General features: G+C 42.7%; 1 protein-coding gene across 1 annotated transcript in view; it reads left to right on the plus strand.

Moving 5' to 3' along the window:
* Positions 1–25992, plus strand: part of LOC147733195 (mucin-5AC-like) — a 231555-nt gene that overhangs the window by 73310 nt on the left and 132253 nt on the right. The window contains exons 17-19 of the mRNA XM_086956006.1: positions 10521–10561; positions 11808–11908; positions 19041–19192. Coding sequence (XP_086812132.1) covers positions 10521–10561; positions 11808–11908; positions 19041–19192 — 294 coding nt within the window. The remainder of the gene's footprint in view (positions 1–10520; positions 10562–11807; positions 11909–19040; positions 19193–25992) is intronic.

A 25992-nucleotide genomic window follows, 5' to 3' on the forward strand; every position in this document is an offset into this window, starting at 1 on the left:
TTCATGCAATGCTTACTTACAGTATCCAAAGAGCTGGTGCAGAAGAGTCAAGACTATATTGTATCCGGTAGGCTCTGGCATGTCCTAATTCTCATTAGAGTCATGAGGGATATTCCTTAAAATATAAGTCCCGCATCCCATTAGACAGACGTAAGATTTGCAGAATCAGTGTCTGTAAACAGATGAGGTTTCCCATGTCTCTGTGATGGAACCTTTGGCAGGAGAAGCTGTATGTGTAAGTGAATTTGTTATGTGATGCATGTGGGAAGTTCAGCACAATCTTTAATTTGCCTCTAATTTCATATAGAACAAAGATAATATCAGACCACAGAATATGCACAGACTCACTACATAAAGGCTTTTTGTCAGTTTACCTAGAAATGGTTGAAATCATGAGTTCTATTCTCCCAGGTACCGGTGGGAACACACCAGGATATCTGCAAAGTCAGCCCCAAGCGCATCTTGCCTCAGAAACTCTGACTTAAAATGGTAACACCATCTTGCACTCTAACATAATATTGACTACCTCTTGGTGCAACATCCCAACCGTACACAGCTTGGAAATAACAATGTGGAAAAGTGCCTGGGAATGTTGATTTAACTAGACATTCCCTTTCCTCAGTCCTTACTTAAGGTGAACTAATTGTGTTACCAGGAGCTCTAAATAAACAAACCTTAGTGCATTAAATTGACTGGCTACGAGTACGTTTGAAGCTGGCTCCCACCTGATTGTTGGACCAAATGTCACTCACATACTCTTCATCTTCTCATAAGTACGGTTTTGAGACCATTTTGGTGTTTTTGCTGCAGGTGGGGAAAGGCACATCCCAATAGACACATTTGCAATAGCTAAGGGAAGCCCGGTGCTTACTTGTCTAAGACTTGAATCTATACCATCCCTTGGAGAGGGGGTACCGATAGACTACTCTAGGGTGTGCTGCAGTTATCTTGCTCTGCTAGATCTCCTTGACCTGAATCAGAGTTCCAAAAAACTGAATAATCACACATCGGGCATTGCACCTCAGGCACTTAACCAATCCTACTCACGCATCGTTCAAGGATAGGCTCTGGCAGACAATCTCTTCTACTCTTTCCTGTTCCACTGCCAAATGTATGTCCAAAAGGACTCAGACATCAAGGGCTTGGGTCACTTTTCCACTTCTCAAAGAAGCATCTAATTCAAGGTAAGCTCCCGCCAATGGTTTATAGATAACTTCAAATTACTTAAATATTTTGGGCTCGATTTATATGTTGGCAGGAAGGAAAGTCTATCATGGAGGTGACAGAGTTCCCTCCCCACTAGCATAGTGGTCCGCCTGCCCAATCTATTTTTGGGTGGACCTTAAGTTTGTCCATGGCTGAGACTACTTTGTCTCTGTCATGGCAAACTTCTCCAACAGCCCTGGGGAGTAACAGCTGTTAGAGAAATGGCAAATGTCCTCCTGCCCAATTTAGATGGGAGGACATGTAGACATTTTTTTACTCTCCCTCACTGCCAGGCAAAATCTAGTGGTGGGAACAATAAAATTGCAATAATTCTTCCCTTGCCATGAGAGATGACTCCAAAGGCTGTGGGAGAATTACTTGCTTTCTTTACAAAAGAAAATCTTGTTTTGTGTTTGTCTTTTGGCAAAGAAAAAGAATACTCTATGCTACAGGGCTGCATCCTGCTGATGCAGCTCCATAGCACAGAGTATATTGCATTGGTAGTAAACGCCATCACCGCGGATCTTGGCTATGCTTTTATAAATGACTGCATGCTTGGCTGCCATATATATATCTGGCTGGCAACTCCTCTGTTATGGGGACGGAGTAATTTACTCTGTGCCCATGTATTGCTAGGTGATTTATTAGTAGGTGCAGGTAGGTACCTACCACTAGTAATAAAGCCACAATCTCAATATGAGTTCAAGTCAAGTTCTCAATACATTATTCTTTTGCTCATCTCTTGGTAGATGGCTGTAAGCAGGCAGGCTTAACTTAGGAGACAGGTGTGTACAGCATCCAGAAACACCAATACATTACATAAGTAAAACAAAACACACAATAAAAAATCCAATACCAATTCATAAAAATAGGCTATATTTGTATGAACAAATAGATGCCAAAAAGACAAAAATCCAATGTAGAAAACCAGAGCTAAGAATTTTTAAAGAATAAACTCTTTCAAGTGCTTAAAACACTAGTGCCAAGTTGGGAGATCTGATTGCACTGACCAGGACGAAGTCAAAGTTTTGAGGACGACTGCGATGGAGCCCTGGTTGGATAGTGGAAGGCCTCTGTCAATATTTTCCCTTCACACTTAGAAACTTTTCTGGAGAATTTTCCCATGCCGTCGGGCAAGACTCTTCATCAAGCCGGATATGGTCGACGTAGTTGCCTTTTTTCTGTGCCAGGACCGCTTGTGTCCCTTTGTGACCAAAGAGGATAGACCTTGTAAGAAACCAAAGTATTAGTTAAGGTGGGTGAGAATCCACCTCAAATAATAATCACAATCTTTGTCAGGGTGAATCACAAAAGTAATTACATAAACCTTTGCTTAACCTTCTGGTAGCTTTGCAAAAAGCAGTCATGCCTGACTTATAGGCAATGTGTAAAGTATTTATACAGTACGCAAAAACTAATACAGTGAAAAACAAAACAGGAAAAATCCCAAACCACCTTCGAACAATAGAGGATATTTTAATACATAAAATGATACCAAAATGAGAAAAATCTTATCAGTAGAGCCGGAGATATGACATTTTGTAACTTGAAGTAGAAATAACGACAGAAAGTTCAAAGCGCCAATTGTGGTTAGCTAGTTGAAATAGACAGGGTCAAAGTCAGAAGTTAGGGCCAACCACGAAGTAGCACAAGCCAGATACATGTTTTTCCTGGTGAAAAATTTACCTTTGGGTTTCAAAATGACAGCTTGTTGTTGAAGAGTGGGGTCCTAGAGCGGACGTCAACAAACAGGCGAAAGTTTAGAGCAGGCAAAGTCTATGCCAAGGAAGGCCTTGACATTGATGGATTGAAGCTTCGCACCCTTTCTGATCAAGCCCTCTACATACATTTCTGGAAAACCTGAGCCGGAAAAACCAGCAAACTGAGGCTGACCATTAATTCAGCATCAATGGTCATCCAAGTTTCCGTCAGTTCCCTGGGGAGAAAAGTGGCAAAATGTTTCTGAGTGCCAGATCTTGTAGCTTGGGGACATGAGGAGTACACTATGACGCCAGTCAAGGGTCCAGGACCTAGGAGGAACCACTTGGGGATTGGGTCTCACATCAAGAGAGGCCAGCAACAGGGCAGGTTCGGTTGGTACTGGTCAGCTGAGCAGTTGCATGAAAAGGCTTCTGGCAGATTGTTTTGTCCCTGTATCTCAAACAAGAAGTCAGACAGCTGACCCTTGGAGTCCCATCTGGTGTTCTGGGCTCAAGATTAGTCCAGTCATCTACAGGCAGCATGGCAGTCCTTCTGATTTTCCCCAGGTCCAGGAGATTTCTGAGCTTGGGAATTGTGAATGCCACATTCATGCCCAGTGCCATCCTGTGGGGGCAGGTTCCTCCTAGCCACTTCCTAATCAAAGGGGTAAGTATTCCAAAGGGTGACCTTTTCTACTATTTCAGTAGCTCCTGTGTGTTTTACTGTAGGATAATCCATAGTGGGCCTCACTACCTAAATTCAACACTGCAGCACCCTTCTCCTCTGTTCAGAGCTCCCTGTGCCCATCCAGCCGGACGTGTGACTATGATTATGGGGAAACATTCCCTTCCAAACCATTTCTATGGCAGCTCGCCCATCCCACTGGCATGGGATTCACTGAAGTTGTTAAAAAATCATCCGCCCATAAAGATCAGGCTGGAAGTCAAAGAAGAGCATTTATTTTTTAGTGTAAGACGTATAAAAGCGCCTGGTTTGGCCAGTTCCAGAATCAGAAGCATCAGACCTAATGCCAAAGCTATGGAACTACAGAAACGTTTCAAAAAAGTGTAACATATTAAATATATAGAAATAACAGATTTGACACATGCCTATGTGTAAGCTACATCTACCACTGACAGGGTAAGCGTCCATTGAAGCTCTGGAAAGGAGCTGACACATACCACAGACCACAGACCATCCTCCTCAAACTTCCAAGGTTTTTGTCCACAGCCTGGGAGCAATCCACATCTCATATCAGGAGAGCCATCAGCAGCCAAGTGACAGAAAGATGCTTTAGGCTTAGGCAGGAAAATGACAACTTTTTAAGAGTGCTATTTCTAAAGTAGGAATATAAAATCCGCCTTGACCATTACGTTTGATTTAAAATTACTGTTAAAATTAATCCTTGAATAATTTTTCAAGGGTGCTCCCCTACTAAAATTAAGGACTAACGGGTTCTATAGTGTTGACCAGTGTTTTCCTGTGGGAGCGACAGTCCTGCCACAGTGAAAAATGGCTGTAGAGGTTTTTCATTATCAGGACATTAAAAACATCAAATATGCATTTCCTATATTTAAGATACTAACAGCCTGATTCATGAACGGGCCGTTTTGCGAGGCTCAAATAGCGAATCATAAGGAATCGCTATTTGAGACTCGCAAAACGGTATTCATGTAGGAATCGCAATATTAATTGCGATTCCCACTGATTCCCAGTCATTCCTCATTTGCGATTAGCAATTAGCTAATCGCAAATGAGATTGCGAGTACAAGGGTGCCAGGGGTGTCCAAAGGACACCCTGTAGCACCCCTGCAATGGAAATTAACACAGGTGTTGCACACACACATGTCCAAAGGACATGTGTGTGTGTAACGTGCAACTCAGAAAAATGCATTTAAATGCATTTTTCTGAGTTTTCGCAATTTACCACGAGGTTTGACCTCGCGGTAAATTGCGGCCCGAAATTGCGATTTCGCAATTGTAAAATGGATGATGAATTACATTTAAGGAATCTCAAATAGAGATTCCTTAAATGTAAATCCTCGCAAATATGCGAATTAGCAAATAGCGATTTTTGCATTTGGGATGTTGAATCCCAAATGCAAACATCGCACTCGCAAAGGGCCAGATTCTCAGAATCTGCCCCTTTGCGAGCCGATTTAGGCTTCATGAATTAGGCTGTATGTACACTGCCAAACTGATGGGTGACTTTTAAGTATTAAAAAGTGAGGTTTTGGCGTGGAAAAAAGGCTTATTTTCCCAGATCAAAATGGCAGTTTAAAACTTCCCTTCCAAGATGAAGAGGACACACAGATGATGGACGGAATGCCGAACAAATCAAACATTCGTCCCCAGTCAAGGGATCTGCGTTAAATCCATCATTCTTTTGCTCACCATGCCACCCCAGTTTGGATCCATTCATATGCAAATCAATCCTGACCCTGTTCCTCATGGGAACAGTCCAACCCGAACTTCCAGGCCAGGTCCTCCCTGGACCGGAAACAAGCCTCACCCCTCATCAACCAGGCTAGCTTGAATCCAGAGACGCAGTGAGCCAGAGCACACCTTAGACATGCTTTCTAGTGCTAATTCAGCCAGTTTAGTGCTGCTACACTCTGGTAACATTTAATTTACAGTCCCTGGTTACATGTAGTGTCATTTAGGAGGGCCCAACACATACACTAAATACCCCAAAAAGAAATATGCCAATAATACAGTGTTTAAAGGGAGAGCACACGTTCTTTACCACTGGTTAGCAGGAATTAAGTGCGCAGAGCCCCGTGTCCAGCAAAAACGGGTTCAGCAAAAGAAAGCACACATTTGGGAAAATACCAAACAAAAGATTATCATTTTCAACAGCCATCTCCTTCTTACACCCGAAACCTACTCAATCCCATGGCAACTCACTTTGTAATACCACTGTCATTCTGATCATTGTGCCACTCTCATCTGAGCTGTCTACCCCATTGAGCAAATACATCTGGATAAAGGCATGGAATTCTTTCAAACCATTGGGACCCACAGGAGCAAGCCACTGAACCAGTTTTACTACAGTTTAGCACAAGTGAATGTGCAGGAGACATGTAGACCTACATCATAAGACAGTACTGGGAGGGCAGCAGTGAAGGGGCAGGTGGGCTCAGCAGCTAAGCGGCAAAGTGCAAGGGTGACATGCTTTAAGCCACTCTTATTTTTATTCTAAAATATTTCCGCAAACTCTGCGCTAACAAAACTCCAAGATCCAAAATGCCATCAATTTGGCAAAAAATCCTATAACTGAAAAAAAAGATGGGACTTGCTGATGTGAAGTGGTTTTAGTGCCTCTTGACTGGCCATGACACTTAACAGATAAGAAAACTTACAGTTTGCCAGATTCATTCTGATAACAGCAAAGGAGAATGCTAAAATGCCCCAGGTCACCAGCAATGGCACTCTCTCTTGATCAGTCCATGCTGCATACAGCTTGTGGAAATGTAGGAGCAAAACCAGAAAGTGAAAGTTCTTCAGCTAGTGACTCTTCGTGCATGTGGGTACTGTTGTGCACCACCGCAACCTTGTAGGGATATCCCGCCTTTCCATGAAAGCATATTTATGATAGTATGGGTTCTCATCCACTAGCTGAAGGGCATGCCTCCTACCTTTCTCCAAGATTGTAATTGTCCGGCTTGACAGCACACCTGCTGCCAGACAATTATAAAAGCATCATCAGTCTAGTCCAGTATTTTTGTAAAGCACATGGCTACCTGAAGGCCTCCCAGTGTTGCAGGGATAATAGGGCTGCAGGGGAATCAGTCAAGAAAAAGCCACATCTTCTATACCTTATGAAAGGGGAGTTCGGTCTCCATTAAGCGGAGCTCCAGAAGCAGGGCATTTCGAAGATTAGGAGCCAAAAACGAGATGGAGCCCCGGCCTCATCAGAATCTTTTAATCCTAGGAACCCTTAGGGCCTGAGCAGAAGAGGATCTAAGAGTTCTCATTGGCACGTATGGAGAGGCTACCGGTCTCAACAGAGAGGGCCCTTTGCTATTGAAAGCCCTATACAGAATGCAGAGTGTATTGAATTGCTCTCGACATTCCACTGGTAACCAGTAGAAATCCTTGAGAGCCATCCTAGCAGACTCGTGTTTAAGAATTTTCATAAAAAGAAGGGCAGCAGCGTTCTGCACAGTCTGCAACTTTCTAGTGACACAGCAGGCGAGCCGAGATACAGTGCATTCCAATAATCAAGGTCGGACAGCACAAGGACCTGGATGATCATTCTCCTAGTTGTAAAAGGGAAAAGGGAAAGAACCTTTCTCAGCAGTCTCAGGATGCCATAACACGAGGTGGCAAGATTCTCTGCTTTATGGTCCATGGTGAGACTGGTGTCTAACCACAACACAAGATTCTTTTTTGCTCTTTTGGGGGATATTGACTTGCTCAAGATGTCAGATAGAATACACAGAAGGTTGCTAGCAAAGGTATTCCCAAGCAGCATCACTTCTGTTTTGTCCTCATTAAGGTTTATTTTGCCTCCGGCCATCCACCTGGCTACTGCTTGGATGCAGGGAGCCAAAGAAAGATGGCTGGAGCAGATCCTTCAATTTAAGGAAAACAGATAAAGATCTATTGACGTATTTTTCTGTAAGCTTGGAGACTCCAGGAAGCAAAGTGATTGACCTAAAGTTGCTCAAACAAAGGAGATCCAGATTAGGGTTCTTGTGCAGTGGCTTAACCATAGCATGCTTCTACAGCTGGGGAACAACCCTACCCAGAGAGGAGGCAGTGGTTTAGCAACTTTGTAAGTACTGGGATAATGCATTTTGTGCCCTACCTTAAAATCTGGGGGGGGGGGGATGGGGTCCAAGGGAGAGACAGATTTTAGTGTATTTAGTAGATCATAACCAGGTTCACAGAGATCTTAAGAAATGTAGTAAGAACACTGTGGCAATCCGAGGGAGGAACGATGTGGTGGGACACCACAGAGTAGAGAGTATCCAGAATGGAGCAATAGATATCCAAGATTTTCTTCTGAAAGAAAAGATCCAAATAGTTATTATGCTCCACAGGGGCAACTGGAGTAGAGCTGGTGATTGGAGGTTCTGTAATATTTTTAAGGATCCTAAAGATCTCTTAAGGAGAGTTGGAGGAATTAATGTTCGAGAAAAAAAAGCAGATTGAGCAAATTGTATTTCTGCATGGAAGGATCTGATAGACTTCCTGTATACATCTTTACTAATCTCATCATAGTTCCTTCTTCATTTCCTCTCCAGGTGCTTACACTCCTTCCTTAGAGCCAATAGATGATCATTAAACCAAGGGGAGTTGTGTGTCTACTGGGTGTCTTTCCACTATGTAACACGAAGGACCTCATCCAATGAATTGAGCATCCAAGCTGTAAACTGAAGATCTATGGTATTGATGCTTCCAGAGTCTCTAGCCAGTTTTTGAGATGTAGTTTGGACCAGGCACACTCAACTACCTGAATGGTGGGGGAGGTACATATACAGGAGATTTGGTGAGATAAAAAGGGACCAAAAAATTGTCCATCCAGGTTAGTGGAAGGGGATCTGGACTTGAAGTTTGTGAATATTGATAAAAACAAGATCAATCATGTGACCTTTATCATGGGTCAGGCTCTCCAATAACTGCCTTAACTCCAAGGAGAACAAAGCAAAACCAAAGGGGATGTTGGACGGAGTGTTGAACAATGCAAGCACTCACCCCCAGTCAACTGATCTGGGTTTAATCCATCATCATTCTTTAGCTCACTCCACCACCCCAGTTCAGACATGGCCATGTGCAAATCAGTCTGACCCTGTGCCTCATGGGAACAGTCCAGCCTGAACTGCCAAGCCATGTCTTCCCTGGACCGAAAGGAAGCATCCTGGGACCGGTTTCTGGCTAATCAGCCATCATCAGCTAGGCTAGCTTGAATCCAGTGGCAACGTGAGCAAGGGACCCACGTCTGGGTATACCCTGCCAACTTGGGGCGAACAAAGCAAAACCAAAAAGGGGATGATGGATGGAGTGTTGAACAATGCAAGCACTCACCCCCAATCAACTGATCTGGGTTTAATCCATCATCATTCTTTAGCTCACTCCGCCACCCCTGTTCAGAGACGGCCATATCGTCCATCATCGCCTTTCGTATCGCTTAACTCCAAGGAGGCCATATAAAGTAAGAGGGTTTTGGAGGCACAGGCATTTGTATCGTCCTTATGAAGATTGAAGTCACCAAGTAAGGTGAATTGGGCCTGTCCATAGCTAATCCAGCAATTACTTCAGGAAGGGCCACCTGCTAAAATTGGGTATATGGGCCAGGTGGTCTATACAAACGTAGGCCTGAAAATGTAAAAGTAGAACAGATAGTTAATGAAAAGCGCAGAGTTTCAGTGCCCTGGATATTAAACACCATAGTTTTAGACTTTATCGATTCCATGTATATAATTGCTATTCCGCCAACAGTTTTGCCCAGTCTGACTCCCCATATGAAGCAAAACACAGTGGGAAGGGCTTGCACGACATGAGGCCCAAAGCCTCTGTTAACCATGTCTCAAGGAGAAATAATACATCCAGCGTAGAATCAGCAGAGACAGAAGACGTCAAGTTTATTGGCACCCAAAGACTGACAATTCACCAGACCAAAATGCTAGGTAAGAGGTGAAGTGGAAGAAATATGAGAATGACTCGGTCCGGACTCACCAGATCATACTCAGTGGTTGCAAGAACAGAAAAGTGAGCTGGGGTCAATACAGAACAAACAAGCCGAGAGGCAGGGGTGCATGTTGTTATAGGGAATAAGTTGTGTGCTTCCACAAAAAGTGCTTGGTTTCCCCAGCTGTAATCATTTTGTTTGTTTATGTATTTGCCTGAGCTTGAACTTTCAGTGGTACACACATAACATTGTAATGCTATTAAGGTGGCTTAGATAACCAGATAATTTATGTTATGTTTCTCTGGCAGGAGCAAAGATAAAACAGCCAGTAATCCACATGGATTTTTAGGTCTTGCTTGACAGTGCAAATGTCACGTGATTTTTTAGCCTACATCAATATTATTCTGCAGTTCTCTGCTTCTACACAAATATATATCCATTCCCATGCTATTTTATTGTGATGCTTCACATTACCGTACAGCCAGGCCTATTGACATTGCCAATGCATGTTTGTATTAAACCTTCAAGCGTTCATGCTTTGAGAAGTTCTACAGGTAGTTCGGTGCACACTGAGCATCGAATTGTTAAAGGGACACTGTCACCTCGTGTCACTGCATACAGTAAACATAAGATGAGGCCGAGGGGGGCCCCCTCAGGCTTAGGAAGTGGAAGTGCATGCTCCCATGCCCTGCGGGGCTGCGGGGTGACCATTACGCCCCTGAGAGGCATGCAGTGTCATGGTGGATATTTTCCTTTGTCACAGCTAGGGCTAGATTTACTAAAGACAAATGCATGCAAATGCTATATTTATTCATAGAGATGATCGACGGAATTCAAAATTCCTGATGCTTAAAAATGCAGGTAAATGAGAGAATGCAAACTTCAGTTTATGTGCTATGCTTTTTAGAAACTTGAATATCTCATTCTGATAGAGAAACGTGGTACAAGTCTAACATTTTTATTGGTTCTTTTTCAGTACCTGCACCAGGGGAATTCTAGACTGCAAGCACAGTGAGGGTAAGGGTTGTTATTTTTTCCAATGTTTGCACTTGTTACACGGCTCTGAGGTCTGTGCATCTTGTAGTAATGTGATTGGAATTCCCTATAGTTGTGGCAAAACATATTGCCATTTTTGCATAATGAAAATGTTATTGAAGTTTAATTTTAAACGTGCCTCGCTATAAAAACAAGCCAAATTTGTATGGTTTAAGATTCGTACATTGACAGTAGGCATACATATGCCAGTGCAGTGAGACAACTGTCAGAAAAAAATATGCACTTACTCCCTAATTTCACACTTCAAGTATTTTACAATTTGCATGTTTCAAAATATTTGTGGTATGCATTTGCCCAGTATATTCAAAGGAACCACAAATACAATGTACAACATTTTTTGAAAAATCCTGTTACAACTAAAACTGCAGATTTCAAAATATCAATAGTTTTGCAAGATCTCAGAATATACCCACATTTTCTCAACCCCAATACATTTCTGAAATAATTCAACTTTTCTTGTCCTAATATAGGGCCCGATTCACAGAATGAATTTAAGACTCAATCCTAAACTTACTACTATTTTGGTATTCACAGAAGGCACTTACTCATTTCGGTATTCACAGAAGGCACTTACTCATTTCGGTATTCACAGAAGTTAGTAGTCCTAACTTTAGGACTCCTAAATGCCTTCTGTGAATACCGAAAGTCTTAAAATTAGGATTTTTCTCAATTTAGTAGTAGTAAAGTTAGGATTCCTGACTTTAGGACTCCTAAATGCCTTCTGTGAATACCGAGAGTCTTAAAATTAGGATTTTTCTCAGTTTAGGAGTCCTAAAGTTAGTCCTAACTTTACTACTAGACGAAAACAGCAGACATTTTCCACCTGTTCTGTGCAGGTGGAAAGTGTTGAGAAAAGTCTGGTGGGAGTCAGGGAAGTCTTGTGCCTGTCCAGAGAGAGCATTATCTGCACTCCAATATTGCTGCTGGGGTTGGGCAGGCACAAGACAGCCACTCCACCTGCAGCGCCTGACAAAATCTAATGTATCCAGCCCAGAATTATAAGGCCTGTAGTTCATAGACCCCATACTTCTTGGCCTGGAGAACCTTGGATATTGTGTAGTGCCAGGATTTCTTTCCCCCTGAGTTATCATTCTAGATGGAATTCTGCCACTTTCTAATGAGGCCTTTGGTGTGATGTGGTGTGGGGTGGTGCAGTGTAATGTGAGAAATGTGATGTACTTTTTCTCTACACTTCTCTTTATTGCAGGTTGTAAACCTCCACAAATCTTCTTCAACTGTAGCAGTGTGCCACCGGGCGCTTCGGGGTCTGAATGCCAGAAAAGTTGTCAGAACTTGGGTGTCTCTTGCGTAAGTCCAGTTCGTAAAGCATCACTGTATTGTGCTACATGTTGGTTATAAATATAATGAGTTAGGCAGCATGTGTTTCGAAGAACTGTGAGCAGACCTACTTTAGCCCTGGGATGTTGCGCCTAATATGGCTACTCAAAGCACTGCAGTCATGAGGCGATGAACTGTCATGGAGACCCTATGATGCTTGCACAATATAAACCATGGGCTGATTGGCATGAGATAGGTATGTTTTATTAAAATGGAATTGTGCAATACTAATGAGTTTCGAGGATTAAAGTTAGGCCTAGCTTGGTTCATTAGACTTATGCATAGGTGCTGAAATATGCTGCCCATATTGTTGAGTGATTGATTCTCTTGGCTATGTCTTTTTAATTTTGTGGAGAGTTGGAAAAAGAGAATAACGTTTTTATTTGTAAGCCTCTCTTAAAAAATGTTATCTTCTTTTGTGAATCTGATTCTATTTTTCCACAAATAGGCACAGTGTAGTTTAGAGATTTCGTGTAGGACAGCAGCACCCTCACTGTTTTTCATTTCAGGGACAGTGGGAGCAGAAGACAGTGTGGGGGAAGTAGTGCCTTTGGAATGGACTGTTGTTGTTGTTTGCCTCTGTAGTAATGGTGCTTGTGGTGTCAAGGTAGCAGATCTGGTCCATGAGTACAACTTGGGTTGGTGGGGTACACTTCCTTTACTTTTTGATGATTGCTATATGCCGTGTCTTTATTTGGCTCAATGTATTTTAACTTTTGGGGAGGTATTATTTTACAATTATATTAATGACCAGAAAAGTACAAGAGTTTCATTTTGGTATTTTATAATCATGAATCCACAGTAATTCATCCTGGCTGCATTGACAGTGATCCTATGCATTTCCTCCTCCTTTGCTTTGCAATGTAGCACTGAAGCTGTGACAATGCTGCCAGTGAGGCAGTGCTGTTGAGAACAAGCTAGTTTTTAGAATGAGTCAGGCAGTTCTATGTTGAGAGCTAGTCATTACTTCCCATGACAGCCCGACTGACAAATCAAGAAGCCCAGTGATCGATTATCGTAGTAATGTCCTACATGGATGATGATAAACTGAATGTCACCCACATAGGACAATACTTTGCACCCACATAATCTGATCATATTCCACAGAGGCCTACAATTCACATTAAGAAGCAGTCGGGACAGAAAAGACCTCAGTGGGATGTCCAGGGAAAACAAGGTACTTTGGGGTTCGTAAAGTGCTAACTTGAGTGATTCTGTAAGGTTTGTGGGAAATAGAATGACAGAAACCACTTCTTGAACATGGAATGGTTCACAATGCTGGGAGGTCGAATAACTACTCTGGCTGCATATACCTCATCAACAATAGCCTACAGCTTTTCTGTTGCAAAAATCATAGCATTCAAAAGTCCTATCATGAATTGGAAACTCAGGTTCCAGGGGGTCGAGTGCATCCTAGTTCTCCAAGAAAGTGCCCAGTTGTTTTAGTACATTTTTTTCTCAAGGACTTTGTCTGATGCAGGGATTTGACAGCATGGCTGCAATCAGCCATTTCTCTAGACACAACCATTGCTTTAAAGGGGGTGCCATTTAAACAATCATTGAAGGGGCAAATGAACTAAAGCCCCTTGTGTCATGTAAAAATGTGCTCACCAAGCACACTCCCTACATTACTACCTAATGGCTCCACCACTGTTATGTTATGTCATGTTACTTTATTTTTATATAGCGCAAATCACCACTTGTCTCTAAGCGCATCTAGAGAAAGAACAGGTCACTAGCTTAAGAAGGTCTAGTGGCAGCGGAGGCGGCACTTAAACCGATGTCAATGTCTCTCTAAACAGGTAGGTCTTTAAAAGCTTTCTAAAGGAAAGAACCGATTCCTTTCACAGGTTCTCCGGTAGATCATTCCAGATCTGTGGAAGGAGGACCGAGAATGTTCTGCCCCCTTTGGTTTTAAGATTGTACCTGGGAGAGGTAGAGCCCGGCCGGGAACTTACTTTTTTACTCTTTTATATATTTCGGTGCATCCCATGAATAGCCTTGTGGGCTATACAAAGACTCTTAAATTGCACGCGCTGTTCAATGGGCAGTCAGTGTAATTTACGTAGTAATGGAGTGGCTCGCGTTCTCCAAGGCAGTCTAAAAATGAGCCTGGCCACTTCATTTTGTACAACTTGCAATCTCCTGAGGAACTTCTGGGGAATTCCCAAATAGAGGGCATTGCCATAATCCAGCCGAGAGATGACAGTGGTGGAAACAATTGATTGTAATACAGAAATAAAGAGGAGAGGCACAAGTCTCCGCAGTTGCCTAAGTAAGCCCGTGCAGATACCCACGACCGAAGAAACCTGGCAGGATATAGACAAATCTGAGTTCATTTTTAGTCCCAGGCTTTTTACTACTGGCACTGGGATTGGGACCACACCCAATTCTGGGGGCCAAAAAAGATCACACCAGGGGCTATTTTGAGTTGGAATTATAAGCACCTCAGTTTTATCTGGGTTGAATTTCAAGGAATTGGCTGCCATCCAGTTAACAGTAAACCTAAGTAGATTTTTTACTGATTCTTGAGCCTTGCCTGTATTGTCAAGCCGGACCAGGAGTTGGGTGTCATCGGCATAGTTAAAGACCTGGCAGTCTCTGTGTGTTAGAGCCTCCACCAAGGGCTGCAAATAGATATTAAAGAGGAGTGGAGACAATGCAGATCCCTGGGGGACTCCACAGGTCAGGGAGTCCAAGGTCGACAGCTGCTCACCCATTTGTACTCTCTGAGTGCGGTCAGTCAGGAAAGATCTTAGCCATTGAAGTGCTTGCCCCTTTATGCCCAGATTAGACAAAAGGTTCAGCAGAATATTATGGCTGACCATGTCGAATGCTGCTGATAGATCTAATAAAATCAGAGCACTCTGCTGTTTATCGGCCCTAACTCTGAGCTCGTCCAGAACGGACACCATCACCAGCTCTGTGCTATGGTGTGCTCTGAAGCCCGCCTGTCTAGTGTGGAGCAATTGGTGGTCCTCCAAGTATTTTGGAAGTGTTTTCAGGACATGTTGTTCCAAAAATGTTGCTAAAAAGGGGAGCTGTGAGATGGACCTGTAGTTTTTTAAGGCTGTTGTGTCCGCCCCTGTTTTTTTTCAATAGGAGGCTGACCCTTGCTTCCTTCAAATTAGTTGGTAAATAGCCCAGGTCTAAAGACTCGTTGAGTAATCCCAGAGCCTGCCTTTCCAATCCCGGCAGGGCCATTTGGAAAAGCCTCGGAGGACAGGGGTCCATTCGAGAGCCTGATTTAATCTGTTTTGCTAATGCAGCCAGAGTGGCAGAATCAAAACTTGGGAAGCTAGACAACTGGCTGCTAGGGCAAAGGGGGCTAATCTGATCCAGAGAGCTGAAGTCAATGGGGGTTGTTGTGATTTCCGAAATAATGTCCAAAACTTTCTGGAGAAAGAAATCCTGGAATCCATCCCAGTTTGGAAGAGCGATTGTGGGCATTTTTTCCTCTATTTGACTTAGTTCATTCAGAATGGCAAATATCTCTTTTTGTTTTTTTCCTGCCAGAGCAATCCTTTCTTTGTAAAATGAATGCCTTCCTAACTAGGATAGCGATTTATACGTAGCAAAGAGGGCTTTATAGGTTTTTAATTCTGCTGGCTAATAGTTAAGTCTCCACCTCCTCTCAGCTTGGCGGAGGAGTTGCTTTTTTCTCTTAGTGTATTGTCAAACCATGGGGCCTCTTTCCCATTGTCTCTAACCCTTTCTTTCCGTTCAGGTGCCAGTGAATCAATGGCCTGCTGTAGCCGGCAGAATAGGGCTACACCTTTGTGGTCCAGGTTGTCCTCACTCACCACAGGGAAAGGAATTGAGTGAAGCAGAGTTACTAAAGAGTCTGCTTCAACATTTTTCCACAATCTGACCTTCCTCCACAAAGGTGGAGGCCGCAAGAGTGGACTGTCTCTATGGACCCAGCATCTTAACACTTGAGTGGTCCAACCAGGCACAAGGGCTGATATCATTTATCTGTGCCCGCGGTTGTGAAGACCAGATTAGGTCTAAAGTGTGACCTTTAATGTGGGTAGGGCTATTCACCAATTGCTCTAGATCCATAGAGATCATATTGTAATGTAATTGTAATTGTAAAAATATTTATTGAGCGCGATTGCTGCCCGTGGGCGTCCAAGCGCTGAGTTGAAGCAGAGAGGTGACGGAAAGAAGAGTTTAGGGCATATTCGTCTCAAATAGCGCTCCTATGGGCTCTCTTTGCGTCTTGTCCCAATGACATTTAAAATCCCCCACTACTATGAGGTGTTTATATCTGGAACATAGGTCAGTTATAAGTTGCAGAAAACTTTCATTGAAATCAGGGGTAGATCTGGGGGGTCAATACACTACCATCAGTATAAGGCAGGAGGATTTCAAGGAAATGTTTATCCCCAAAACGTCCGCACTGTCACAGTTTTCTGCCAGTATTTTGGTGTCCATAATCACCTTTTAAACAGGACCGCTACTCCCCCGGCCCTGGATACCGCTGGCCTATTGTGCCATACCGCATCAAAATCCATTGGCAAGGCTGTCACAATATCTGGGGTAGATGTGTCCCCCAACCAGGTTTCTGTTAGTGCCAGAATATCAATGTTTCCCTCTTGTAGTAGGGCAAACACTTCGAGATGATGTTTCTGCAAGGAGCGAGTATTGAGCACCGCTACCTTCAGCCCATTAACCGTAGGAGGTCGGGTCTGACCCTGAGTCCACAGGACCACCTCCGTCTCAGTGTGATTGGCCTTCAGTAGGGATTCAGCACGCAACCTTGCTTGCACACTTTCCTCTAACGCATAGTTACCTACCTTGAGTGCCCATAGTGTCTCTGCCACGTAGGCCAGCACCCGGGCAGGGGTTCTGGCCCCTGGTCCCGGCCGGGCGCAGACAGGCTTGCCTCTGGGGCGTTATACAACCTTTACAATGAAACTTTTACAATGCACTACCATTACAACGCAGTCATTACAATGCAAACCATTACAACGCATTGCGCTGGGGGGCGCTCTAGGATAGGGAATACGTTTAATTTACTATCCAACACCTTCCCTAGTGTCCACGGGGACTGGAGTTGGAATAGTAAATTAAACTTTTCACTATCCAGCAGCCCACAGCGCTATGCGTTGTAAAGGCATGCGTTATAAAAACTGCGTTGTAAAGGCATGCGTGGTAAAAGTATGCGTTGTAACGTCATACATCCCTCTGGGGCACCTCCGGCGTGCCATCAGCATGCGCGCTGCGTGCTTGCATCCCTTGTCTTTAAGTAGGTGTGCAGCAACAATTTCCTCAAACACTAGTACGTGACCCAAGATGGCGTCTTGGGAGCGTGCAAGAAGCCCCTGGTCCCACACACAAGATAGCGACCGGGAGCGAGGAGGCCAAGGATTCCTGCTAAAGCAGCGAGATGTGCGATAAATGTTTTAAGTGCGGGTATGCGGACCTGACCAGGTGGGACAAATTAATCAAAACGTTTTAAAACGATTTTAAAATGAACATCAAAGCACAAACTAAATTTTAACTTTTAAAAACAATTCGGCGAAAATGGTAAATACTGTGAAGGGAACTTCCCCCTCCAAGCGCAGTAATCAGCGTGTGGCACTTCTCGGTCTAGGTAGCTGCGTGCTTGCATCCCTTGTTTTAAGTAGGTGTGCAGCAACAATTTCCTCAAACACTAGTACGCGACCCAAGATGGCGTTTTAGGAGCATGCAAGAAGCCCCTGGTCCCTCACACAAGATGGCGACCGGGAGCGAGGAGGCCGAAAATTCTCGCTAAAGCAGCCAGATGTGCGATAAATGTTTTAAGTGTGGGTATGCGGACCTGACCAGGTTGGACAAATGAATCAAAACGTTTTTCAACAATTTTAAAATGAGCATCAAAGCACACACTAAATTTTAACTTTTAAAAACAATTCGGTGAAAATGGTAAATAACATGAAGGGAACTTCCCCCTCCAAGCGCAGTAATCAGCGTGTGGCAGTTCCCAGTCTAGGTCCACTGTGTTCATGTCGATATGGCAGAAATCAAAGGCAGAGAGTTCTGCTAGATCGCAGAAAACATCCTCCACATGGCCTGCCTACTGCAACATTTCATTGGGATCCACTGGCTAATAAAAATGCACCAGGCATTTACCAGTCTAGCCATGTGACTTTCACCACTTCAGGAGAGGCTAGGATTGAGTCCAAATGGCACCAGCTCTATGGATGGCTCTATGTGCTAACTGTTCAAGAAAGAAAGACTCACTCTCCTAGAGAACCTCTCTGTTCCTGAGTGAAGAACCACCACATGCATCATTTCAAAAATTGAGATGCAATATCCATGAAAGAGCTGAGAACATCGGCTGGTGCTCTTGGCAGTGGATCTAGCAGAGTGAGAGTGAAAGAAGGTAGCTCGGCTTGTTCACATGCTCATAGAGCCAAGTCAGACCCTTGGCTCAGCTCCGGGTTGGCTCTTCCTGTTTATTTGGTGGTTCACCTATCTATGCTGATGCACATAGTCTGAAAACTGCAAAGTGGGGTGTGGCATGATCATTATCAATGTGTAGCCTTCAAGGAACAGGTTTGAATCCTGGGTGGAGCAGCTAAGACTTTCATCTTTTCAAGTTTCATGTAAAGATTAATGGCAACTGATATTGCTTACACACCTTTGGCAACAGGTTTTGTGAGATGGTGTGTACAATACAAGTAGTAACTTTGTGCATGCCATTCTAGCTCATCCCAAGTGTGTGTATTAGACTATATTCCGAAATGTCAGTGATGTTATCGCAGTAAACATTGAGACTAATATTGGAGAAATGATTGTAGAATAAACTTCAGGGATTTAAATGGTTGACGTTTATCCGTAAAGACCGTGTGTAATGGGGGGCACAGAAAAAAATGGAGCTGGCTGCATTTTGGACTACTTAAGCCAAAAACTGCTTTTTCAGTTTAGCAAACTCACAAAAGTTTTGTTTTTATAACCTTCCTGCGTACCCATGGTTCCCAGAAATGTTGAATATTCGGTTGGTCGTGCAAAGGAATGGGACATGAGACCTGAGAGCTATCACTAACCTATGTCAAGTTAAAATCTGTTGTCTCATTCCTTTCTGAGTGACTGCTGTCTCTTTGTCACCATGCAGATCAGCAGACAATGCATCTCAGGCTGCATGTGCCCCACTGGTATGGCACTGAATGGAAGTGGTGGATGCGTACCCATAGAGCAGTGTCCTTGTATCCACAATGGCGTGACTTACCAACCGGGGGACCAGATTCAAGTCAGCTGCAACACGTGGTAAGAAAAATATATTGCATAACACTCAGCCATTAGGAATGCATAAAGGTAATATGAAAGGTGAAGCCTAATGCTGCTGGTGTGATCTATTATTGACAGCATTTTGTATGACCTTAAAGTTCCCAGGAAAACTCTCATCATTTTCTAGGGTATAAAAAGGTAGGGCAGGTTGACATATCATTAAAGGGTGTTACTTCTTCCTACTTAGTATACTTCCAAGGTAAGCCATCTCTCCAGTGCTTCATTTGTAAAACAATAGGCACCAGGGCTTTGTCAAGAAGGCCACCTGAGCTTGCACCACTCATTGCACCGGTCAGCACAGTCATCACTGTACCTACACAACTACTAATCATCACACTGCTAAAATGTGACAATTCAGACTGTTCGAGGCCCCTCAGAGCTTGAATGGTGCGAAGAAATAGCTAACTAGTTCACTGAAAAAGTTGAGAAAATTGAACATTCCCTTTTCCACTATACTAGTATGACATCTCTGCCCACCTGCATCAGTGACCCCTGGGTCACTACTGAATCCTTCCCCCAAGTACTTAACCAACGACCAGCTTGACTTAAATAAACCCAAATGTAATCATGATTGCCTACTAATGAAAAACAGTGCTTTGTGGACAGACTTCAAACTCATGACTGAAAGCGAAGTCTTCAAAATTATCACAAACTTGAACCTCACATCCCACACCTCCGATCCACTCCCCTCCACCATAGTATAGAACCTAAACCACATCAACTCCCTGTTTTATATCAAAAACGTGAACGCCTCTTTTTCATCAGGCTGTGTTCCTGAATCCCTCCAACTAGAAGGGCTGGACTGAGAACGCAAACTGGCCCTGGCAATTGAGTCGAACCAGCCGCTGGGGGAGGAGGACGGGGTGTGTGGAAAACACTGCAGCTGCTTTCGTTATAGGGGGCCGATATTGCAGCTCTGCTGCAAAACCGGCCCCTGGTATCAAAATTTGAAACCCAGGGGTCCAAACTTGCCCCCATTGAGAAAACACTGAGTGCTCGCTACGGCCAGTCTGGCCCTGCCAACTAGGCCAAGTCACGCCCATTGTAAAAAAAACGGAGCAGACCCTAACAACCTGAAAAACCTTAGTCTTTTTACCAACCTTCCCTTACTTGCCAAAACACTGGAAACGTGTGTCTTCCTTCAGCTTAACTGACAAATAGAGGAATTAAACCGCCACAACACTTTCCAATCAGGATTCAGGAAAAGCTGTAGCACTGAAACCACCATGCTCAATATTTTTGATGACATCCACAGATCCTTGGATGGAGGTGATGCCAGCCTCCTAATCCTACTTGACCTGACTGCGGCATTTGATACAGTAAATCATCCAGGTTTACTTGAAGCTCTCAAAATCCATGCAGGTGTCAATGGAACAGTTCTGAGATGGGTCATGTCCTATGTGCAACATTGCTGTCTGCAAATGAAAATCAACAGCTGTCTCTTCCAACCTACTCCAGTAACACAAGGCATACCCCAAGACTCTATCCTCTCCCCAGTCCTTTTTACCCTCTTTATGGAACCACTCACCATAATTTTGAGCCAAGCAAGAGTTAAATGACACACACCTCTACTACAAAATAAAATCACCCTGTGACTTCCAATATCTGAACACCACAATACTTAAGAAACAAACATGGCTAAACGCCAACCACCTTCAACTGAACCTGAAAAGACAGAACTAATACTCTTCCTCCCCAAAAACAATCCCTTACCTATCCAAGAATGAACCAAGAATATTGACGTGCTTAGCTGATCTCTTTCTCTTTCTAACTCAGTTTAGTTCCAAGGCATTACTCTGGACACTAACATGTTGATGAGGGAGCACATTAACAACTCAGTTAAAGAAGCACTCTGCATACTCAGACACCTAAAAAAATAAAACCATTTATCCCTCCAGACAATCTTAAAACAGTAGTGCAATCTCCTAACATCTCAAAATTGGACTATGGCAATGCCTTCGTGACAGGAGCCCCAAAATGTCACCTTATGCCCCATACAGCAGTTCTCAATGTGGCTGCCAGACTCCTCACAGGATTCAAAAGATTTGATCATATCTCTCCTGCCCTCAAGAGTATGAACTGGCTTCCCATCAAAGAAAGATGAATCTTCAAAACAGCCTGTATCACCCACAAAGCCTTTTATAAAAAATAAAATAAATACTTAGAAAACAAAATCTCGAGAGCAGGTAAAGTCCGGGCACTGAGAAGCTCCAACCACTTCTTCTCATTCCTCCTAATGTAAAGAAGAAATCATCCCAGTCATGCTTCTTCTCAGGAAATGTACTAAGGAGCATATCAGCAAAAGCCGGCGATAATTATCGCTAAGTGCGCTTAGCGCGAGGCTAACTATCGCCGGCTATCGCTGGTTTATATCGCCGAGATAGCATACTATCAGCAACGCTTCTCTCCGATGCGATATGTAAACCAGCGATAGTTGCAAAAAGGTGCGATTATCGCTGGAAAACGAGTGAGAAACGCACATCGTCAGGCGATACCTCGTTGAAAGGGCTGGGTGGTCTCAGCCCTATGATCCACCACCCATTGGCTATCATGGTTTAGTCAAAAGAAAAGCAGGCGTAAAGAAACCTGTGATAAGTGCGGGTAACGCTCCTTTTATCATCGCTGCACAGGTTAGCGTGCAGATTGATAATAGGAGTAATGTCGCTTAGCGATGTTTTCCTGGTAATTTCTGTGTGTTATGCCCACTTTGCATCTCATTAGCGATGCAAAGCTGGGCGTTGATGTAACGGGTGCTTAGTCGGCAAAACACGCAATAGCGTGTCTTTGCTGATAAGGCGATACAATTATTGCCGCTTTTCACCCGAAAACGGACGCTAAAGCGGCAATACTTTTATCAGCTCTCCTTGATGATATGCCCCCAAGATCTGCAACTCACTCCCCAAGGATCTCCGCTGCAACCCTTCTATTGCATCCTTCAAACGAAAACTTAAATTTAAATTTCTCAAACACTACTTCAAATAAGCACAAGCTGCACTGCATTTCCCTCATTGTCTGCCTTCTTTAAGAAAGCCACCTGACCCTTTCAATCTCCGTTATTGTCCCAATGCCATTTCTCAATGCATCCTTGTATTAAACAGTTGTTAGTTTATAGCCACCTAATGATGTTTTGCTCTTTTCTTTGACTTTTATATACCCCTTGTAAAAGTATTCCCATAACATGTAAAGCACTCTGAATCCCTCTGGTCTACCCAGCGCTATATAAAACTCAACAATAAATACATAAATAAATACATTTCAGCTCTGGACACAATACTGTACTGTCATCAAAAAATGAAAGCGCTAATTGTAACAACGAAGACAGCACCAGTTGATATAAAGTAATAAGAACATTTTCCTACACAAAATATGCAATTGTTTACTTATAGGTCCAACCAGGCACGTGAAGGTAGACTGGGCCAGTTGGTAATTTTCAGCCGCATATGGCTCATTGTAAGGGTGGGGCACCTTACTGCGCAAAAACAATCCTTGTTAAATGCAGCACACATAGAAAACGTAGAGAACGAGGAGAATTTGAGATATTTCTCCTTGATAGGCCTCCACTGGGAAGGAGTAACCTTTTAGGGCGTTCCCTGGTTTACTAGTTCTGGTGAATCCAGGAATGCTCATAAAAACATGAGCGTTGCATGGGAACACCCACGCAACGAGCAAGGAATGCATTCCCAATGCAGTGTAACACAACGCAGCAATTTGTGCTATGTCGCGTTTCTCCAGATTTACTGAATGTTAATGTAAATGTAGTAGTATTTGTATAGCGCACCGAATCGACCACCGAAGGGGTATCTCAGGCGCTTGTACGCATATCACTGTGGAACCCTTCCTGGCTTTCCACTCCTGGGCACCCCCAAGGTGAAGCCAGGCATCCTAGTGTTGTTGGTGCCGTTGTGGAGATTAAGCAAGCTATTGCCCAGAGTTGCAGAGTGGGACCCATGATTAGAATAGGCACCGAGGCGAGAATTATCAGGTCAGCGAAAATTGAGCCCAAGACCCGCCGAAGCGGGAATTGAACTCTGGACTCGGGCTAGACCTCTTCATCAGGGTCTGCCGCTCTAACCATTGAGCCACACTTCTCCACTCAGGGCCAGTAAAGTGGCTTTGCGTGGCGTCTTGAATCTTATTTGAGGTTTGCGTTGCACACGTACCACGTTGCGTCGTGTAAATATGATGCAATCTTCCCCATAACTATAGACCCTATTATGTATAATAAGGGCTATCTCGTTCACAATAGGCGTTGAACTGGCATAAACCAGTAAGTGTTACTGAAAAATGTCCGATTAGTTCTGGACTGTAAAATTGTCTTGCAAGTGCCCCAACATTACTCAAAAATAACATAAAAACTTTAGGTTCATTACAGGAGCTAACATGGACATTTCAGTTTTAGTATTGTAGGATGTGCAGACAGCTTTCAGGAACACCACAGTCAACAACTTGAAAACACCCTTTCTTTATCCACCAATACACAAATAGCATGTTAATCGTTCTTCATTCACCAATTTTCCTCTCACTCGGATTTTACAATTTGTTCGGCATGATGCTATGGTGTTGATCTGTTCTGTAACTGTTCAGTAAGCTTTGAATCAAGCTACTCATGACACATTTATCAGCATGGGTACATAGAGCCATGGTGCACAACCAATGAAATATACTCCAAGGCCATTGGTGCATACTGGGGGAAGTGTGTTTCACATTTTCCCTTAAAAGCATCAAGGTGAATTGCAGACATGATAATTTTTTTCTTACCTTTGACTGGAGCAGGCTAACAAATGGTGCCAAGAACCCTAGAGCCGGTTTTAGACACTCCATTTTAACCTTCCATTGTGATTTCATATCTTATGTAAAGGTTCTCCACCTGTCATTGCTGGGAACTGCTGCCCCTGGGTTAGCGCTTTCATCAGACTTGTGGGATAAACAGGTGGTGTTTGCTGTAGTGACTTGCGAATTAGAAAAGATAGAACACTTTTAGCTCCAGATGGACTTCGTAGAACTATGATGTAAGCGTTATAGCAAAATGCACTGAATGTTGGTTTAGAATGTTGGGTTTGCAGTTACACACAGATGAATAAAGACGTGTAATACTAAGCTCTGTTTGTGACGTAGTCCTTTGTGAGTAACCAGGCTGTGGAGGATGCTAAAATTACCATTCCTAGGTCCTAATTACGAGTTTGAGATAAATTCCAATTCAGGGACCAGAATTCCAAGTTATGTCATTATCATCTCACCCCTGCTGTTTTCTCCGGACAGATTCATTCAGGCCAATGTGCACCTTAGTGCATGTGCTTTTAACCCAAAAATATTTTTAAACACAGCGCCCCTCACCAGAGTCAATGCCTGGTTCAGCTGCACTGGTCCCATTGACCTAAAGCCAGCCCTACTTCCAGCAATGGAGCAGGGCAAACATTTCCCAATATGGGTTAGAGCTAGCCTCATAGCCATTATATGAGGAAAAATGATCTATGTAAGTGGTGTGTTATGATGCTTCTCCTAAATTCCAGCAAGTCAAATATGTTAACAGATTTCTTGTAGAGGATTTAAGGGAGAGTAGACTTTTCCCTGGGAATTTTTTGAAACTTTTGGGATCAAATTTGCTAAAACACTACAGACTCTTAGAGGGCATTCATAAAATATTCCAGTACTTTCATGGCGCACCAGGAAAGACTGGCCTTTCCTAGGCATAGAACTTGTTGTTTTCAAATGTCTTAAGTCATAAATGACTTCCACTATACCAAGGTCATCATTTTTTCATGGGTGAGCCCCTTATGCCAAGGAGTATGTTCAATATGACAGTATAATGGATGGTAGACAGTCAAAATATCGAGTTGTTAATGTTGATGTACCATAATATCGAGTCCAAAATATCGATGGTAAGAAATTTCGAAAACAAAGATATCGTCGTAGAAAATATTGATTTATGTGTGTGTCAAAAATATCGAAGACATGAATTTCGAAATCAGTAATATCGATGCTGAAAATATCGATTGTCAAAAATATCGATATGTAAAAGTGATGTTTTAAAGTATGTTAAGTAATGATTTATTTAAATGTTGTTTATATATAAGATAATTTTTACATGTAATTGTATTATTTTTAGTTAGAAGTCTAGGAGCGGGATGTAGAGTTTATAGGGGATAAGGGTGGGTAGTGTATTAAAAAAGTATAGTGTTAATATGGAATAATAAATTTCGCATTTGAAGTAAATTTATAAATTTGCGAAATTTTATTCAAAATATTTACAAATGCGAAATTTTATATAAAATTATTGAGTATTGTTAAATTATTTGTTCTTTGATTTTGGATATATATATTATTAAATTGTGTAAATATATCTAAATATTTATTTTTTTACTAAATTATTGTATATTAATGTTAGGAGCGGGATGTAGAGTTTATAGGGGATAAGGGTGGGTAGTGTTTTAAAAAAGTATAGTGAAATTGTAAAATTTTAAATTTCGCATTTCCTTTAGATTTCAAAAATTCGATATTTAAAAAAAATTTTGGGGAGTAGTCGAAATTTGATCGAAATTTAGGGAGTACATTAAACATTATGAATAATTTTTGAGTATGTACAAAAAAGAATTATAAATATTAAAATAATACATTAAATTTTTAAAATATTTGTACTATAAATTTAGGAGCGGGATGTAGAGTTTATAGGGGATAAGGGTGGGTAGTGTTTTAAAAATATATAGGGTAATTATATAAATTAAATTTTCACAATTTCATATAAATTTGCGAAATTTCTAAAATTGAAATTAATATTTCGA

This window comes from Lissotriton vulgaris, chromosome 2_1 (genome assembly GCF_964263255.1).
Source record: "Lissotriton vulgaris chromosome 2_1, aLisVul1.2, whole genome shotgun sequence".
NCBI classification, from domain to species: Eukaryota; Metazoa; Chordata; class Amphibia; order Caudata; family Salamandridae; genus Lissotriton; species Lissotriton vulgaris.